The sequence below is a fragment of the Stegostoma tigrinum genome, chromosome 39, assembly GCF_030684315.1.
Source record: "Stegostoma tigrinum isolate sSteTig4 chromosome 39, sSteTig4.hap1, whole genome shotgun sequence".
NCBI classification, from domain to species: domain Eukaryota; kingdom Metazoa; phylum Chordata; class Chondrichthyes; order Orectolobiformes; family Stegostomatidae; genus Stegostoma; species Stegostoma tigrinum.
In genome coordinates, this window is record NC_081392.1 from 8,008,545 (window position 1) to 8,028,829 (window position 20,285).

The following is a 20,285-nucleotide window of genomic DNA, read 5'->3' on the forward strand; positions in this document are numbered from 1 at the left end:
AAGAGCAAGTTTGGAGGACTGAATGGCCTAGTCCCACTCCTATACTCACTCATCCAAATTACCCTTAAGGATTTTTGACATCCTTCTGGTGCTGTCCAAAACGTTCTTCCAGCGTGAGCCGAGATGGTGCAAGCACAGAGTAAGTTAACCATCTCAGCCCACCTGATAGCTACATAAATCCATCTTTCTGGCGAGTAAAATAAACAGCTCCCAGTTATCAAGAAGAAGGAGTTTTGCCAACTTTTCCTCCTGTATCTCAAGGAAATTGAGATTATTGAATTTAATGAAAAAGGGGGAAAATGTCCCTTTTAACATGTAGGATGTAGGCATTCTTCGCAAGACCACATTTGTGGACCTAGAGATAGTAAGAACTGCTGATGGTCCTAGTTGGTTTTCAGAAGGTGGAAATGGAACTTTCTTATCATAGTTTCTAAGATAATGGTGTTCTAACTATAGTAATAGGAGGGGAATGGTAAAATAAACCCAGTACCTCAAAAGAAACAGTGACATATGAACAAGTCAGGTTGGGTTTCTTTGATTTATTTGGTTTCTCCTTTCATGGGATGTGGGTGTCCCTGGCAAGGTATTGCAAATCACCCTCGAATTGAGTGAGATGCAAGGCCATTTTAAAGAGCAATTAAGAGTTATCCACATTGCCACAGGCCTGGAGTCACATAGGCCAAATTATGCAAAGAACAACATTTCAGAGAGTTGTCCAGCATAGAAACAGACCCTTCGAGTCAACTTGGCCATGCTGACCAGATATCCTAAATTAATCTAGTCCCATTTGGCCCATCTCTCTAAACCCTTCCTGTTCATGCACCCATCCAGATGCCTTTATTGAAACCAGACTTCAACTCCAGATTTTGCAAGTTTTTGCATCAGAAAACAGTTGAGGCAGGGTCACTGAATATTTTTAAGTCAATGGTGGATAGATTCTTGCGAAGCAGGGGTAATCAAGGGTTATTAGGTGTAGATGGGGATGAGGAATTTGAAACACAAATAGTTAAAAGTCATGCTCTTATTAAATGACATGGCAGACTTGAGAGGCCAAACAGTCTAGTTCTGCTCTAATTTTGTATATTCAGGTTTAATTAGCTGAATTTAAATTCCACCAGAAGTACTGAACTTGGAATTATTGTTTGTGAGGAACAGGTTATGGTTAGGCTTATTTTCCAAAACTCTCCAGCTCCGGGATTTCCCTCAGGGCATGTCTGGACCTGTTGGAGATTGGTTGATAAAGACCGATTGCTCTGATTAGTCAGCATATCAGTCATTGATATGTCAAATGATTACATGGATGATAGTAGGTGAACTCGATAAACCTTGGTCTTTTATATTACTTTATATATGCTGGTTTTTCACAACCAGTGGGGTTTCTTTAGCCTCTCAAAAGGTTAAATTCAATTTATGGAGCTAGGGAAACCAAAACATTTCTTCCAAGGGGAGTAACAATCTCTTGCTCAAACTTCAGCACAAGATCGGTGAAAACATCTTATTTCCCCAAAGTTAAGGCAGCTGATTGGAAATTCCATTTCATATTGCTAACATATGTTTGAATTAATAGCATTGCTATATTAACATTGACTTGTATAAAGATGCAGAATCTCTGCTTTGAAATATGCCATCTGTCACAAATAAAGATGCTTTGGCAAAAAAGCTTACACAAACTTCTCTAGCAAGGCCCCAAATACTCACTCACCACATCAAGTGGTTAATATACAAGTTACAAGTCCATGGCTTCTGCAGACATTAAATAAGTGTAAGTCAACGCAGAGTTAAACATTTAATATGCAGTCCCAGACAGCTTTGGAAACTCTCACTGACTTGATATTTGAGGAATTAAACTTCCAGTGAGCCTATTGATTTTCTGGATAGTGGTTGAATTTAAGATTGTTAACATTTTTAATTGGTACCATGGGGATTATTTTCTTTGTGTTAAGCCAGTGATGCCCACTACACATTCATCTAACTCAACCTTCAAAAAAGGTGATTTTTTAAAAAATATCCATACACAACTGATAGTCCAATAGATGGACATGACAGCATCCACTCTCACACCAGGTGGTTTTAAAAATTCATTCACAGGTTGTGGGCATCACTGACTAAGCCAGCATTTATTGCCCATCCAAGAGTCAACCACATTGCTGTGGGTCAGACCAAGTAAGGTTGTCAGTTTCCTAACTTAATGAACCAGATGGGTCTTTCCCAACAATTAATGGTGATTTCACAGTCATCATTAGACTCTTTTTACAGATTTCAAATTCCACCATCTGTTACAGCAGGATTCAAAACATTACCTGTGTCTCTGGATTAACATTCCAGAGATAATACCACTAAACCATCACCTCCCCTTGTTAAATCTCATCCATCACTTCAGTGCATGACTGCAGCTGTGCTTCACTACCCAAACAGCTGATGATTCACATCCAAAGACTGTCTCAAGGGAACAGCTTTTGGCCTGGTAGGATTTTAAAACCTGACTTTGTTTTTTCTGTGTATTGTGGTCTTACAAGACAGGGCACTTTAAAACAAAATGCACTCATACTACACCTTCAATATACAATAATAACACAACCAAAGTTACTTCATTGGAGCTATATCTGACAAAAAAAAAAGACACCATGCCTCAAGCTATTAGGAAAAGTACCAAATGTCAAATGTTGACAGGGGTTTATAGAAGGAATTTTAAAATTTAGATTCTAGGCAACAGAAGACACAGTCACCAATGGTGGAGCAATGAAAAACAGATGTTCATAAGGCCAGAAATCTGAGTGATGGTAGAGATTATAGAGACAGGAAGGAATGAGCCCAGTGAGATTTGAAACAATGGATAAGAATTTTATAACAGTATTGTCAGACCAAGAGCCATGGCAGATCAAAAAGTCAAAAAGAATATGGAACATTGTCAAACTAGTTGAACTAATCCCAAAGTGGCACAGATCCCCAATAAAGGTTTTGCCAGACAAAACCACTAGACCTCAGGCTACTATACATTTTGTGGGCATGAATGGTGCACAGTTAAAGAAATTGACATATCCAGTGGACTCTCTCTACTGCAATAACACAATTATAGAGAGTCAGAAGTAACCGTCTGGCCAATTGTTCAACACGCTCTTATCCATAAGACATCGCAACTCACAATCCTCCCCTATCCCCAATAAAGTCAATTCTTTCCACAAGGCAAAAGGAGATGATTCTCTGAAAAGAGGTAATAGGAACTGCAGATGCTGGAGAATCCAAGATAACAAAGTGTAGAGCTCGATGAACACAGTTTCTGTGCTCCTAAGATGCTGTTTGGCCTGCTATGTTCATCCAGCTCTACACTTTGTTATCTCGGATTCTCTGAAAATCTTGCAGAATTCCCCTCCACCTCAGACCTCCTTAATGTCCTGGCCAATATGTATTGGTTGACCAACTATCATTTCATAAAAGTGATTTTTTCTCCATTTCCATAACAGGTGTTTTTGAGGCCTTTCTGTGAAAATTTGCTGCTGGATTTTCTACATTTCAGAAAAGTTTATATATTTAGGCAAATCTGAAGACTGTGAAAGCTTTATATAAATGCAAGCCTTTTTGTTTTATCCAGGGAATTCAAGGTTGAAGTATGGTGATTGTTGCATAAAAAAGACAGAGAAGGTTTTAGGTAGGAAAATTAAACTCCAGATTCAAAATTTGTCTGTTTAAAAATTTTATTTTAAGAAAATGTAAATACCTGCATTTTCATTGGACAGTAATTGCATAGAAATTGAGCAGCACCACAGTCTGCTTAACACATTAAACCACAGCACACTGCTGGCACCAACCAAGTCCTGCATTAGCAGCTTAAGTTACAAGCACCTCACATTACCAAAGTGTCTGCTCCCTTCACAGTCCTCACCCCAATGGGGAAACAAGGCATACGTGCAGAAACAAGCACTGAACAGACTTTGGAGATGAAGACACTGGCTAGCCAGTTTAATCAGGTAAGGGTGTAAGTAATCTCCCCTCACAGTGGTAGGAAACCTTAGTATTCAAGGCTTTTGTGGTGGTAAGAGTTCCATGCTAGATCACTGTTCAGCAACCTTTACTGAAAAATGCATATATAACAACACAAGGTGCAGAGAGATCAACCAGTTGCATCAACCCTTCTCTGCATAGGCTGAATCATGCAAGAAGAATCCGGAACACACAGTTGGTCCCTGTGTAGCCAGACCTCGGCATATCAGCACCACTCACACAGGAGAAACTGCAACCAATTAAACCTCTCAAGTTCACTGCTATTCCCTAGAGGTCTGTGTTGAACAGTTGTGCTGGGTTTGTGTGGAACTGTTTATAGGTAGACGTGTAATTTCACTCTAAAGGACTTACTGCATCAAATCATATTTTCCTGCATTAAACATTTCCATAAATATATAACTATTATCATTAAATAAAATTCACATAATTCTCCCTTAACAAGATAGTCTTTTTAATATGTGCGCGCGCGCACACACACACACACACACACACACAAACATAAGTCTTATCTGAACTACCTGCTCTCTCCAGTATTGAGCTGACATAATCAAAACTATCATTCCGTGGTAAGTTGGCTTGTGACGCTTGTATTGCAATTAAAGATAACTGTTAATTTCTCAATTTGAAGTTCAGATTCTGAATAGTCTGGAATTAGCTTTTACCCCCCAGAGCAAACAAGGTATATGAACACATGCAATGGTCAGAATGGGAGAGAGACTGATCAACAAACAGTCCCACTAGAAACAGTGGTGTGTCCATCTCTGTTTTTAATTGACTGCTGAGCGCTTCTACAAGCTTGGCTGCTGGCTTCTGGCGTAAGTGATGCAGATGTATTTCAACTTAAATAAGATTATTGTAATATCTCTCCTCTCCATCTCCTGGGCCATTGATCAGAAATATGCAGTAGAGAAGTACATTCCAGAAACAACATGATCTACAGCCACCTTAGCACAGGATAAGCTATGTATTGGGTCAGTGTAAGCAACCTGGACTAGATACACAAAACAGGGAGCATTCTTCCACACTTGCTAGCCTGCATCAACATTCTCAGCACTGCCAATTCCCAATCATTACATCAACAATTAACTATATTCCCAAGAGCATTCATTAACAGTAGACTTCTGCTCACCCTCTTAAATTTCTCATAGTAATTGAATTCCCACTGCAAGATTTAAATAAAAACACAAGTGTGCAAGGTATACCCCACCTTAATAGTTCTACTGGACAACTCTACAGTACGCTCTTCACTGCACCATTAACAAATGTGAAAACTTTTAAAATATTTGCAACCATTTTATTTCTTAAATATCCAAACTGAAGCATGGTCTAGAGGAGGATGAAAGCATAAACCTTTATCCATAACTACATTAAAAAGAACAATTACGCATTTAAAGAAGTCATTTCAGTGATAAGAAGTTAAACTTGCATAGAACAAAGCAAGTACTAGAGATAGGCGTTAAGTGTGCAGTCCCACCCACTTGAAAAGCATCTCTCAATCCAGGCTGGAAGCTAAACTGGGCACCATATTTTTAAGTCTTTAAAAAAGCATTTTTAATTAATGAGTTCAAGCATTTTGTAACACATCTCCAGGAGAGACAGGACTTGAACCCAGACTTTCTGGCCCTGAGGTGGTGACACAACTGTCCCACGAGACCCTGTACTTGTGTTTAAGGCGTCAAAAGCTCTCACAAATTTGAACAATGAAATGCTGGTGGTATCACCAGTGGACAGTTAAATGGAAACTAAACATTAGGTGCTGTAGCTGAGAGACAGGCAGAAAGCATGTTCCAGATTAAAGTTCAAAACCACCAACACTGTACAATGAGTTTGTTTAAAATGATACAAAAGCATATCATCAATGGGAGGGAGCATGATGGGTATAAATCAGCCTTGTATTGAGGAATATAAAAATTCTCTGGCAAGTGGAATACAACATAATGTTATAATATCAAAGCATGGCTTAAATAGGATTCAAGATTCAGGCCACAAGACATCATACACGAGAATTCATAATGCAGAAACAGAGAGTGAGAAAACTGATAGAAGGAAGAAAAAAAACAAATCACATTATCTGCTCAGTATCCTTAGATAATGGGTGCAACATCAATCCAATATAAAGTGACAGAGTAAACAAAAATATGAAAAGTATGCACCTTCTTTCTCCAGTGTTTCACCCTCCAGAAAAAGAATTAAAACTGTACTGCTCTAGTGTATGGAATATAAATTGTCAGAAGCTAAAATTTGGGGCAGGGTATACTAAACATGACAGCCTGTAAGAATAACTCAATGATGCCTCACAACACAATAAAGACACCAACTAGAATCTCAAGTGTGTGCATCGGTTCAGCAATCTGCATGGTTGTGGACCACACTTACTGCTGATCATTGCTTATATCAGAGGCTTCTTTCTTCACTTCTAGTGTTAAAAAGCACCTTCGTTGCTTCATGATTTGTGATCACTGCCACACAAAACTCATTTGATAGAAGCTATAAAATCATCCTCATTGCATTTAATTTAAAATTTTCTCTTTAAGGAAGCAAACTACAATAACTGGGAGCATTGGCTAAACTCAACTTAGAAAAAAAACCTTTGCCTTGTGAAATGGATAATTCTAGGACTGACTTGGAAAGTTGCATGTCTCATTCCCCCCAGTTCATATTTCACCTGAACCACTCTCCAGGAAAAATAAACATACACAAGACAAATTAAGTGGCATATATACAGTACAAAAGGTTAACTCGGAATACTATAAAACTGCTCCATGCAATGTGCCTTCATGAAACAAACGTTTAAGAATATTTAACTGTGCCTACAGTGCGATCATTAAATACCAATCAATTAATATGGCTATTTAACCTATCTTCGCTTATAAAACTAACAGGAGACCTCAACTTTCAACAGCAGTGTCCATGTTCTTAATATCTACCTATATCAGAAAAATCAAGACATTTTAAAAATTACTAAATACTGAGTGGTGCAGCAGTCCCTACAGTGAAAACCATGTCAAACCCAAAGCAATTAAAGCTGTTCCACCCCATAAAATTCATCTCTGACAGCTTACATACCACAGACAGATAAAGATATAGCAACATGCTGAAGCAGTCAAAAACATAAATAGCAACTAAATAACAGTACAGAATCACTTTAGCACCTCAACACCGTATCCATTGGGCTGGATAGTTCACTGTACAAAGGTTTTAGAAAACAAGGCCTTTTTAGTTTTTGTCACATACCGAGGGATTCCAAACTGTCTACCTTCAGCCATTATTGTCCACATCAGTAGCAGATGGCAAGTTCAAGTTCAGAAAAGGCAAGATATGCAGCTGACAATGTAAACAACTCCATTCAGATCTGAATTCTCAGGAGACTAAGAGGCTTGCCAGTAAAGGTTGGCAGCCACAGATTCCCAATGCAAGGAACACAATTAAGGCATAGGACTGCTTTAGATCACAGCAGCATGATGACTAGGGTCAAGATTCAACACGTTAACTTTCCAAGTCCTTTAACAGATCAAAATCCACAGTGCAAGTTTGGAGTATGGATGGGAAAAAGGGAGTAATTCAGGATCTGGTCTCAAAAGCTGGACAAGTGTGTCACATTTTGAAACAACGGCAAGACATCTAGAACCTGGCCCTCTTTGCTCAGTTGAAAACTGCAGCAATTAAACACTAATTGAGATCCACAATCACCTGACAGGCAGCAATGTGAAGCTGTTGGTTTGCGGGCTTCGGTGGTGCAGTAGATGTGTCCCTACCTCTGGGCCAGAATACCCAAGTTCAGGTCTCACCTGCTCCAGGGGCACATCATAGAGTCTGAACAGGCTTATTAAAAATATCTATTAAGCCACTGGTCTAACAGTCCACTTCCACTTTGGATAAGGGTAGGACCTGCTTTATCCATCTACCCTATAACTGTATTGTAGAGTGAGAGTGCAGGTCAATGGCTTTATTCCAGCAGCAGCTTCATTCCAGTTCCCCTGCGTCTAACATGACATGCATGGCTTTGCATTCAAAACAGAGGTAGGCTCAAAAAGACAACTCTTCCCTCGTACAATCACAAACTTTAAAAAAAAAATCTTCAAATCCAGCTTTTGGGGGAAAGAAAAGCAAAAGTCACAGAATACACACACACACACACACACACACACACACATACATACACAGCGCAATGATTAATTTTTTTAAAATGTTCAACCTATTTCTAGGATACAATAAGGAGTACTTTGATCTGTTCTCATAAGGCCCTGTGCAGCTGCCCAGAGGCATATTTGTTCAATGTCGTTGGTAGGCCCCAAACCAATAGATAAAAATATTTACAGTCTCTAACTCCCCAAATCACATACATTGATCGGAAACATTGCTCCATGTTGATAATGGAGGCCTGAGTAGAAAATGAGCAATAGGACTGCGCCAGCATTGCTCCCCGTTGAAAGTGAGGGGTGTGTCTTTGGCTTGCAGAAGTCAGTCAGTAGCCTGTCACAGTGAGGTAGCTCCTCAGGAGCTGACCAGGATCTCCATGATGTGATCCAGGTCATTCAGGTCAGTCCTTGAATTTGCATTGGCTCCCAGTGAAGAAGAGGAATTGCATGAGGTGAAAGTCTTAGCCAGGTCATCGGCCACACCAGGGGGCACTGTTCGGCCACTGGGAGCCGGCCCCACTGTAGCCACATCGCAGTCACACACAGAGGTGTCAATGTCAAGAAAAAGGTCATCCAAGGTAACACCTACAAGGTAACTGGAGCTCATGATTTCAAAGCTGCCAAACACAGACTCCAAAGGTCTACAGGGCTCTGAGGGCTGGATTTCCTCTTTATCCCAGTCTTCTGCCATTGTGTCCATTGCTTCTGGCATGTCTAGATTGTCTTGTGGGTTTGATGGTGAAGGGCTTCCATCAACAATGATGTCAAGGTCCCGGAGGATGGAGTTGATGGCAGAGGAGAGGGAGTGGTCCTCATCAGAGGTAGCAGACATAAAGTCCTCAAGGCCATCACTGAATCCAGCAGGGTGGCTCTCTGTCGTCAGCCTTGATGGTGGGGCATCCCGCTGGCTGCCAGATTCCAAACACCCAGAATCCAAGGTCATGGCAGATGCCAGTTGGCTGCTCTCCAGCCGGATCTCTTCCTGGATCTGCCGCAGGGTGTTAGCAATCAGTACAGTGCGCCGAAGGCTGAGCTCGGGCAGAGCCCGCCCATTCTGCATCTTATTCAGTGAGGTATTGAGTACCAGCTGCCTCTTGAGGCTGTAGGACTCTGGACAGTCAGCAAGGTTCTGACAGGAATCCAGACCCCCATCGGCATGGCGTTTCCGCTTCACACCCTTTCCAACCATTGAGACCTGCCAAGATAAAGGACAGCTGTTAACATTGTACAGAGCCCTAGAGAGATGGCTCATATCTGTGCCAATACTAGCATATCTGGAATGGGCAACAAAAGATTTATTAGCTTAGTTATGCAGGAATTACTGCAAACAACAGGCCATTCAGCCCAAGTGATCAATGCTAGCACGTACATTACAACCAAGCCTCTAACCACTTATGATCTAGCTAGACTGTTCATGTTTAAAAAAAATCCAAACATTCTAACTTAGCAAAATGTATCAGAAATACATTTCACTTTTGATAAACTTTATTATGTGGGTGTGATTACTGCAATCACAACTGCAGGAGGGACATTCATCACCGTGCAGTTGTAGTAAATGTTCCATCAATGGCCAGCAAACAACAGCAAGGTGTATGCAACAAACAAACAGGTGCAATAAAATAAAAAGTGCTTTTGCAAAAGTTTAAACAAATTCAGTTCTGGGATTTTGACTTGTTCACTACCCGACCCCAAACACTTGTATGACCTGCTCCTCACACTTCACTGCCTCCATCACATTCACCACTGTGTTGTATAGCAAATACCAACCAGAACACCAAATGTAGGAGGGCAACATTGAGTGAAGCAGCAAATGGTGTGAGAGAAAGCCAGGCACCAAGCAGGGCAAGGGTTCCTTGGCTATCAGTGGGGCAATGTTGATGTCCTGTACTAACATGGTAGCAAGAGATATTCAGTTATTGTACACAAGGCTCAAGTGCACAGATTCCTCTGATGCTGCATGGCCAGCTGTGTTCCCCCAGCTCCACAATGTTTTATCTCTGGTTTATAACTATGTTATGAACTCAGGTTTACTTTCTACTTTAGTTAAGCATTCTCCAAGACAGGGTTTTTTAAAAAAAATGTTTGTAGGACACAACCACAATTAAATCTCCAAAGAATCATGATGATCTTTAATTCCTCTCAGCTCCAACTATTTTCAGATGTACAACTTTCATTTACCATCTCTTGACAATGGATGCTTCAATCCCTTCTTCTGTTTACCTGATCAATACTACTCAGCTCATTCGGCAGATGACTTTATTTCACACAAGAATCTGTGAGGCAGCATAGATTCTTCTACAGGCGTCAAATTCAGCTAGACAAGCATCCACCTTCTGTTCCCTCAAACAATCAAACAGAATAAGCCCCACACACAGTGAATGAAGTTAGACTTTTACTTTGCAAACAGAACATGACTGTCAGCTACTGTAGCTATCTTTTCTCTGTGAACTACAAACCATACAAAATACAAACTAACTCCTTCAGCAAACAACATAAACAGAAACCAGAGAACCGTCTAAGCTTCACCCACCTCCATAATGACTTAGGATATCCTCAAACCAACTTTTAATTATTTCTTATTTACAATTTCTTTTTTGATCGGGTGAAGTAAATGGCTTTACAACATTTCAGGGTTCATGGAATTCTAACCAGTTGAGCTCTTAACTCCCAAAACGAAAAGAAAATCTTCTTTGTCGCAAGGATTGCCTTTATCATGACTTCAGTTCTTTACCCAAGCGAGCCCACTTTGCTGTATTATAGTTCCATCTTTGCAGTTTCAACTTTGTTAAACAAATGTAACTTTTTGAAATGCCATTTGTTTAGGTGCAAATGTCTACACCCAGCATTTTAATTCCCTCACTTCTTTAACTTGAACCTTGCCAGAGCTAAAAATTACTTCTCAAACAGTAACATGAACCAGGAACAATATATTAATAAAACCACCCTTCTTCGTCAAAATCAATCAACACACCCTTCTTGGGCTAGGGAGAGGGAGGGAAAAAAAATTAGTCTGTTTTGGACTACTGCTAATTGTACAATTAGGCTTTTTGGAGATCACAGAAGGAGATGACCATTTAGCCATATCTCTAGGCTAGTTCTTTGAAATAGTACACTAGCCTCCTAACCTTGCAAAAGTTTTCCTTTTCAAGTATGCATTCAGTTCCCTTTGAAACTGATGACAGTATCTGCTACCAACACCCTTTCAGGCAGAGTGCTCTAGATTATAACTCACTGTGAGCCAACATTACTCCTCATCGCCTTTTGGCTCTTTTCCCAATTGAAAATGTTCTAATTTTTCCTAGGTTGGGTGAGTTCAAAACTGGAGGACATAGGTTTAAGGTGAGAGGGGAAAGATTTTTAAAAGACCTGAGGGACATTTTCATACAAAGGGTGGTGCGTGTCTGCAACGAGCTTCCAGAAGTGAGGGAGGTGAGTACAACATTTGAAAGACATCTGGATGGGTACATGAATAGGAAGGGTTTAGAGGGATATGGGCCAAATGCTGGCAAATAGGACTAGGTCCAAATGGATGCCTGGTCAGCGTGAATGAGTTGTGCTAAATGGCCTGATTCCGAGCTGTATGACTGTATGACCTAGACTACAAAATTCAGATGTGATCAGGTGAGAAACTGTCAGTTCCTTAGTAAATCCATACATCAAATCATCTATCAACATTTGGAGACTCACATGCAGTTGGACAAGACGTGGATTAAAGTCTTTGAAAGATTGAGGGCGCAGGAGGAAATGAGAAAGAAAGATACTAAAACACTACAGGAAAAGAAGACCCGAATTCTGGTAATGTTCTGGCCAACAAAGCATCATCACCCGCTGCTTCTACTGATAAGTAGGCAAAAAATTGAACATGAGGCACTTTTTAAGTCAAACTGAAACCATGATGAGTCTAGACTTTTCTTTAAGCTACAAGGAACTGAAATGTAACAGCTGCTATAAAAAACAGCCCTGGATTATGAGTACTCTCCCCTCTCATCAAAAATTATGACAGAACCAGCAACGGTCATGTTAGCTATACCTGATAACAAATACACTGTAGGCCTTGCAGCAACAGAAATCTCTGAATGAGGAATCGGCATAAACTAAGGAAGGATTGGAGTAGCCTTGTAATGAAAGTGAACTCAGGTGATGGGGAAAAGAATGTTAAATTCAAAACTCCCCATCTTCATGTATACTGATAGATCCCATCAGTAAATTCTATGTCAATTCCTTAATGGCATTCTCAGTTTCTTTACATAAAACCTCATAGTCACCTGCACCATCAATAAATTCCAGCTACAGTGGCTCCACATCCAAACGCAACATGCCCTCTGCTTCTGATACTGCTGGAAATGAGTGTGCTTGGTCACTATTAATTACCAATCACCCCTCTGAAATGGGAAACACATTTCCTCCTTTTGGGATCTGCTAATTCAGCAGAGAAAGGCAGAAATGTAGCCACATCATCCATGATTTCAGATGTGTACTGTCCCATTTGGAGATGAACTGGCATAGTTTCGCATCTGCTGCAAAAAGGAACTAAACCTGCACAATCTACAAAGTTACAGAATACGAGTAAACTGCAACTGCTTGTTTGACACAGCCAGACCCCTCAAGACACCTCTGTGCAGGTTGCTGAAACTAGTGGAAATATCCAGTCACAGTGAAAAGCTTAATCATAAGGATTCATCAGTCAGCAGGTCACTGTTAGATAGGAGAGTAAGCTAGCTAGTGTAAAAAAAAATTACAAGCTTTTTTCAGATCCATAAAATGTGAGAAGCAGGAGTGGACATTGTTCCTCCAGCTCCGCCCTGTGGGTTGTCAGAACAGGCCTGGAAGAGGAGGAAAGTTAACTTTGAGTCAGGACCATTCTTCAGAAAGGAGACTGGACATTGGACTGCTAGAAAATAAGGGTAGAGAAGTATTAATGGGAAACGAAGATGATGAAAGAACTGAATAGGTACTTTGTGTCAGTTTTCAAAATAGAAGACACCGGTAGCATACAGAACTTCAAGAGAGTCAGGGAACATAAGTGTGTGTAGTGACCATCACTACGACAAAAGGTGCTGGGGCAGGTGAAAGTTCTGAAGATAGATCAACTACCCAGAGTTCTGACAGAATCTGATTCAGGAAGGGTCCCAGAGGACTGGAATATGGAAAATATAACTCCAAGGAGGCAGAAGACAGGAAACTATAGGCCGGTTAACCTGACCTTAGTCATTGATATTATTTTAGAGTCCATTATTAATTGATAGATTTATTGTTACATGTACAACAATACAGTGAAAAGCTTTGTTTATGAGCAGTACAGGCAGACCATATCAAGCAATGAAATACAGATCAAAAAATTGTAAAAAAAAACACTAATACAGAGGCAGAGATAGTAGGAACTGCTGGTGCTGGAGAATCTGAGATAACACGGTGTGAAGCTGGATGAACACAGCAGGCCAAGCAGCATCACAGGAGCAGCAAAGTTGACGTTTCGGGTTGAGACCCTTCTTCTGAGTATCTTGACCTGAAACGACAACTTTGCTGCTCCTCTGAAGCTGCTAGGCCTGCTGTGTTCATCCAGCTTCACACTGTTTATACAGAGGCATAAAGGTTACATTGCATAGGGCGAGCACTAAGCGAGAACAACGTTAGCAAATCAGCATTTTTGAGGCTACAGAGTCTGTTTGTCAGTCTAATAACAGCCAGGAAGAAACTGTTCCTGAACCTGCTTGTGCATGGGTTCGAGCTTCTGTATCTTCTGCCTGATGGAAGAGGTTGTAGGAGATCATTACGAGAGTGCGATGGGTTTTGCAGCCTTTCTGTGACAGTGAGCCATGAAAAAGGATTCCATGGAAGGCAGGCTGGCTTCCGTGATGGTCTGGACTGTGCACACCATCTTCTGTAGTTTCTTATGATCCTGGGCAGGGTAATTACCATTCCAGGCTGTCATGCACGCAGACAGGATGCTTTCAATGATGCATCTGTAGAACTTGGCGAGGGTCCCTATGGGCATGCCAAATTTCCTGAGTCACCTGAGGAGGGGCCATTGTTGTGCCTTCTTGACTGTCGCATCTACATCCCAAGCCCAAGTCAGGTTGTCAGTTATCGTCACTCTGAGGAACTTGATGCTCTCCGCTTTCTCAACTTCAGTTCCATTGGTACAGATGGGGGCGTGTTCTCTTCCTTTCTTTCTGAAGTCAATGATCAGTTCTTTAGTTTTACTGATGTTGAGAGACAGATTGCTTTCATTACATCATATCACCAAGCCCTCCATCTCCATTATGTATTTTGACTCATCATTGTTAGATATCAGTCCTACTACGATGATGCTGTCAGCAAACTTGTAGATGGCATTCGTTCAGAATTTGGCAACACCGTCGTGGTTGTACAAGGAGTACAGGAGGGGGCTGCGGACACATCCTTGGGGGAACTCCAGCGTTGAGCATCATTGATTGGGGTCTGTGGGTCAGAAAGCTGAGGATTCGGTTGCAGAGGGGATAATGGTGTTGAAGACAGAGCTGTAGTCACTGAGCTCATCTGACATTGGTGTCTCTGTTGTCTAGATGTTCCAGGCACAAGTGCAGGGCTAGGGATATGGCATCCACTGTGGATCAGTTACATCAATAGGCAAATTGTAGGGGATAGAGTCAGGCTAGGAGATTGGCGTTGATGTGGGCCATGACTAAACTCTCAAAGCACTTCACGATTATGGAGGTCAGAGCCCCTGGACAGTCGTTATTAAGGCACATTGCATGTGCTTTCTGAGGCACCAGGATGCCTGTGGTCTTCTTGAAGCTGGTATAAGGATGAGATTAAAGAATATTTGGAAGTGCACTGTAAAATAGGGTGGAGTCAGCACAGCTTTGTCACGGGGAGGTCATGCCTGACAAATCTGATGGAATTCTTTGAATAGGTAACAAGCAAGTTAGACAAAGGAGAGCCAGTGGACAAGACGTAATTGGATTTCTAAAAGGCCTTTGAAAAGGTGCCACATAGGCTGATAAATAACACAAGAGCCTTGAGTTATTTAAGGGCAAGGTTACTGGTATGGATAAAGGAGTGACCGACTGGCAGAAGACAAGGAGGTATAAAGTGGACATTTTCAGGATGGCAGCTAGTGACTAGTGGAGTCCACAGAAGTCCAAGCTGGGATCACACCTATTCACATTATACATTAACGATCTGGACAAAGGAACATGCTGCTAGGTTTGCGGATGACACAAAGACAGGTGGAGGAGCAAGAAGCGCTCAGAAAATGGGGTGGCTGAAGAAGGATTTAGACAGGCTAGGAGAGTGGGCAAAGGAGTGGCATATGGAATAGAATGTGGGAAAGTATGAGGGTATGCATTTTGGTGGAAGAATAGAGACACAGTCTATTTCTTTTACCCTGCTTGTGATGGTCTTACATTTGTTTGGGGTTTGCCCTCTGGAAAATGCACCCTATACATTTCTGCCTTAGACATACGTCTTTGCCACTGCGTTTTCATTTGAAGTTTGCCATGCCTCAACTAGGTCTGTTAATGTATTGCACAGCAACATAATGAGGAGGAAAGCCTTTTGGCCGGAGTGACATGCTCAATACCTAACTAGTTTGTGTGGAAAATTTCTTTTGATGCAAAAGATATCACATCCAGAACCTAAGAGCTAGAAAGTATGTTATACATTACCAGCCTTAACAATCTGGACAAAGGAACTGAGGGCATTGTGGCTTAATTTGCAGACAACAGGTTGAGGAAGCCAGGAGGCTGCAGAAGGACCTAGACAGGCTGGGAAAGTGGGCAAATAAATGGCAGTTGGAATACAATGTGGAATAGTGTGAGGATTTGCATTTTGGTAGGAAGAATAGAAATGTAATCTATTTGCTAAATGGAAAAAGAATTTGGAAATCTGAAGCACAAAGGGTCTTGGGAGTATTAGTTCATGATTCTCTTAAGGTTAACATGCAGTTTCAGTTGGTAGTCAGGAAGGCAAATGCAATGTTAGCATTTATTTCAAGAGGACTAAAATACATCTGCAGAAAAGTACTACAGAGGCTGTATAAGGCTCTGGTCAAACTGCATTTGGAATATTGTAAGCAGTTTTGGGCCATGAATATTCCCAGGGACAAACAGCTTGTCATATGAGGAGCTGTTCAGGGTTTGTACTCCACAAGAGTTTAGAAAGTTGAGGGGGAATCTCATTAAAACTTACAGAACACAGTGGCCTGTGTGGAGGTAGAGAAGATGTTTCTACTAGGCATTGAATGTACTTATGACAGAGATAGATGGATTTTTGATAGGTTAGGGGATCAAGGGTTATTGGCAGAAGTTAGGAGAATGGGGTTGAGAAACATATCAGCTGTGATCAAATGGCAGAGCAGATTTGAAAGGCCAAATGGCCAATTTCTGCCCCTATATCATATGGTTAGTGGCCCAGAGCATTCAAGATCAGACTCAGTCAATCACTGAAACTACCATGGGTGGTCAATCCCTATAAATAAGGGTACAGGTTTTCAAATCCCATCATGATAGATCAAAGATCTGGAACTGACCATGTTAAAAAAAAATCTGGAAGTAAAATTTGTGGCAGTAAAGGGAGCTCATAAATTTATGTATTTTTGTAACATCCAACCTGGGTTGGTATTTCAGGGAAAGAAACCAGACATCTGGTCTATTCTCATGTAGCTTAAGACAATAAGAAGCCACAGTAATAGACATATGGCCTTTTGAGTCTGCTGCACCATTTGATGACCATGACTGATCTATGGCCTCAATACCACCTTTCCCAAACATATTTCTCAATTCTGAAATTGAAAAAAAAAACATCCACACAGTCCTAAATATATTCAATTCTGGTGCAGTTGGTTGTGGGCAAGTGTGTGGGTGAGGGTGCGGGAGGTAGAATTATATAGATTCAAAATCCCAAGTGAAGAAATTTCTCCTCACTCAGTCCTAAACGATTATCCTGAAACTACAAATCCATATTTAAAAAAACCTCTGTGTCAAACCCTTTCAGAATCTTGTTTCAATGAGATCAAAAACTTCAGAAAATGTAGGCTAGTTTACTCAGCCTCTCATGGAACAACTTTGATGCGCCACGAACCAAACTAAAAATTTATATTACAAAATAACTAACAAAAGGATTGTCTTCAGAGAAGAAGCTAGACCTTTATCCTCTGTGGTTCATGAAGAATCAGAGGTGATGTAATTGAAATATTTAGGATCCCAAGGGGACGTGATTAGGTGAATGTGCAAAGAATGATTCCTCTTGTGGAGAATGAGGGAACTAGAGACATAGAATCCTTAGATTGACTACATGTGGAAACAAGCCATTCAGCGCAACAAGTCCACATCAACCCTCAGAAGGGCATCCCACCCAGACTCATCCCCTTACCTCATCTCTGTAGCCCTGCATTTCCCATGACTAATGCACTAACCTACACATCCCTGAACACTATGGGCAATTTAGCATGGCCAATCCACCTATTTCTACATCCTTGGACTGTGGGAGCATGCAGATACAGAGGTATTGAACAAACTCCACACAGGCTGTTGAGGTTGGATTCAAGCCTGGTTGCTGGCACTGTGACACATCATTGCTAACCACTGAACTACTGTGCTGCCTTGCACTGACTTCTCCCAGAATGCTTCTCTGCAAAGTCTCTCAGCTGTTCTCTATTAGATGCTTATCACTAGGATGGTTCTTCTGCACTTCTCTGATCAGTCACGATGACAGCACCAACTTCTCCTAGAATGCTCCTCAATGAAGTCACTGCCAACTTTCGTTGGAACTAAGGAAGTTGCTCATTTAAGACAGAGACCCTCTCACAGAGGGTCAAGTGTCTTTGAAATTCCTTCCTCAAAATCTTTAAATTTTTTAAAGGCAAAGGTTAACAGTCTTGATTACCAAAAGGATGAAAGATTATTGGGTGCATGCAGGGATATGAACTCGAGATCAGATATGATCTAACTAAATGACAGAACAGACTCAAAGGGCCTAGTGGTCTGCTCTTTTTCTTAATTTGTAGCAAACCTTCACTTTACTAACTGCCTTCAAACAGAGAATAACCTTCCTTATGTATGAAGGCAAATACAGCACACATTGTATTCCTGGTGACTTCAGATGTACACCAAGCAAGCAACTCTGAATGGTAAACTGTCCAAACAATGCCACATAGGCTGTAATAGTCAGGATGGTGGCACATTGCCACTTGCACCAGACAATACCAAGCTTGCCAGCTATGTCACATCTAGGGAATGGGAAATCAAAAACATTCTACAGCAAGCATAACATTTTGAAGATATACTAGCCACTCTAAATCATTTCTACCTATCATAACACAAGCTGTCTCCTCCAAACCCCACATAATTATCTTCAGAGTCTTCCTAAGATCCATTCTTGTCACTTCCCCAGTCATTGCTTTTCTGCTGACTACAGACAGCAGTTGTATGAGGTGACCACAATCAAATTTTATCCCGTGCAAATACTGGAAATGGAAGGGGTTAAATTGGTAAAGGATCTTCCATGACCACAAGGTATATGTTTAATGTGTAACCACTGCTTGTAATATTAGCGCCGACTTATGCCACTGAGGTCCCACAACGAGATAAACTATTTTGGGCAATGCTGGCAGAGGGATAAATGTTGGTTAAGATGCATCTCGAGGAAACCCACGCAGACAGGGGGAGAATGTGCAAACTCCACACAGACAGATTCCACCTGAAGGTGGAATTGAATCCAGGTCCCTAGCAACTTGGGATCAGCCATTAATGTGACCTAGCCGACACTCCCATATAAATGGGAGAAAAATAGTTGTAGGAGGAGGTTTTTGTCAGTAGGAAGATGGGACTAGGGAGCCACTGACTGTGATGCTGCAAATGTTGGTGATAAAACTACCACACTCTGGGCAGCACAGTTGCCCAGTGATTAGCACGGCTGCCTCACAGCACCAGGAACCCGGGCTCGATTCCGCCCTCAGGCAGAATCCGTCTGTGTGGAGTTTGCACATTCTCCCCATGTTTGTGTGGGTTTCCACCAGGGTGCTCTGATTTTCTCCCACAGTCCAAAGATGAGCAGGTTACGTGGACTGGCCATGCTAAATTGCCCACAGTGTTCAGGAATGTGTAGATTAAAGTGGGTTATATAGGGATGCTCCGAGGGTCTTGCTGGGCTGAAGGGCCTGTTTCCACACTGTAGGAATTCTATAAAATACAGCCAATTTCACTGGTGCTTCCTTATCAAAATAGCACCAAGGGGTCTTTCACATTTATCTGAAAAGGATTGCTGCAAACAGTGCAACACACCCCTCACTACAGGAGAATAATCTCGTCACCTTTCATCAGTCAACATAACTGCAGACTCTAAAACACGGTCCACCTTACACGTAGGCTCCTGAAAACGCTGCATTGACAAAATGTATGCATTAAAACGATCGAACATTCACAGTGCCATCATTATCTGAACAACCCCAGCTCAAACTGAATTTAAAAAGAAACCCTGACACCACTTCCCACTGAAGGCATGCCCACCTCTCCGAGGCACGGCTCGCGGTGCATTATGGAGCTTGTAGTTCGTCGGGTGTGAATGAACCCGGCGGTCCTACGGCGCGGCAATTATTAGCGGTTCGGAGCCAATCGGCACATCCAAACATCTCGCCTTGGATGGTCACCTTACAACTACCTCCGTAAAAGAAAAAGGCAGTCTTCACTTCTAAAGAAGAGGCAGCTCAGTGTCTTGAGGCGCATGCGCGTTTGTGCCACCGAGAACTTTCGCCGCTCCACCCCCTCGCCCCCCTACTTTCCACCCTGCAAAAGGTGGGATTGTTGGGGTAACAGGACTGCCCCCCACGCTCCCCGGGAATCCACCCTTTCCGGAGAGACACCTTCTATGAAGCCAGCTACTTCAGCGCATAATTCCTGACCTCGGCGATGAAAAACGGTCACTTCGAAGCCGCCGTGTAACGGGCGCCCTGAGCGGTACAGCAATCAAATTATATTAAAAAAACTCGCCGGGAGTGGGTCGCTACCTGCTGATTTACTCGGACGTGACTATTTGTTTAAATTATAATCCGATCATCACAGTAGTTGGACACGGTTTTCGCTCCTTATCGACTCCCGACCGCCATAACGTGCCCATTCCCCGCCGAGTTAATTCTTCATGTTTTTCTGGCCCGCCCTCCCCCACTCC

At 41.8% G+C, this 20,285-nt stretch overlaps 1 protein-coding gene across 2 annotated transcripts; it reads right to left on the reverse strand.

Annotated features, from left to right (window-relative positions):
* Window positions 1–3,720: 3,720 nt before the first annotated feature.
* Window positions 3,721–20,272, reverse strand: LOC125447813 (SERTA domain-containing protein 2-like). 2 transcript variants are annotated; one of them, XM_048522562.2, is made up of 2 exons: window positions 20,125–20,272; window positions 3,721–9,333 (listed from the first exon to the last, which is right to left on the reverse strand). In XM_048522562.2, the coding sequence occupies exon 2, from the start codon at window positions 9,325–9,327 to the stop codon at window positions 8,494–8,496; it is 834 nt and encodes a 277-aa protein (XP_048378519.1). In that variant the 5' UTR covers window positions 9,328–9,333; window positions 20,125–20,272; the 3' UTR covers window positions 3,721–8,493. The 2 variants fall into 2 exon arrangements, 1 of the variants encoding a protein (XP_048378519.1); XR_009443039.1 differs by lacking the exon at window positions 3,721–9,333 and adding an exon at window positions 13,689–14,915.
* Window positions 20,273–20,285: the final 13 nt, after the last annotated feature.

Excerpts from the sequence above, each read along its gene's own strand:
- LOC125447813 (XM_048522562.2), bottom strand. The coding sequence starts at position 9,327 with ATGGTTGGAAAGGGTGTGAAGCGGAAACGCCATGCCGATGGGGGTCTG.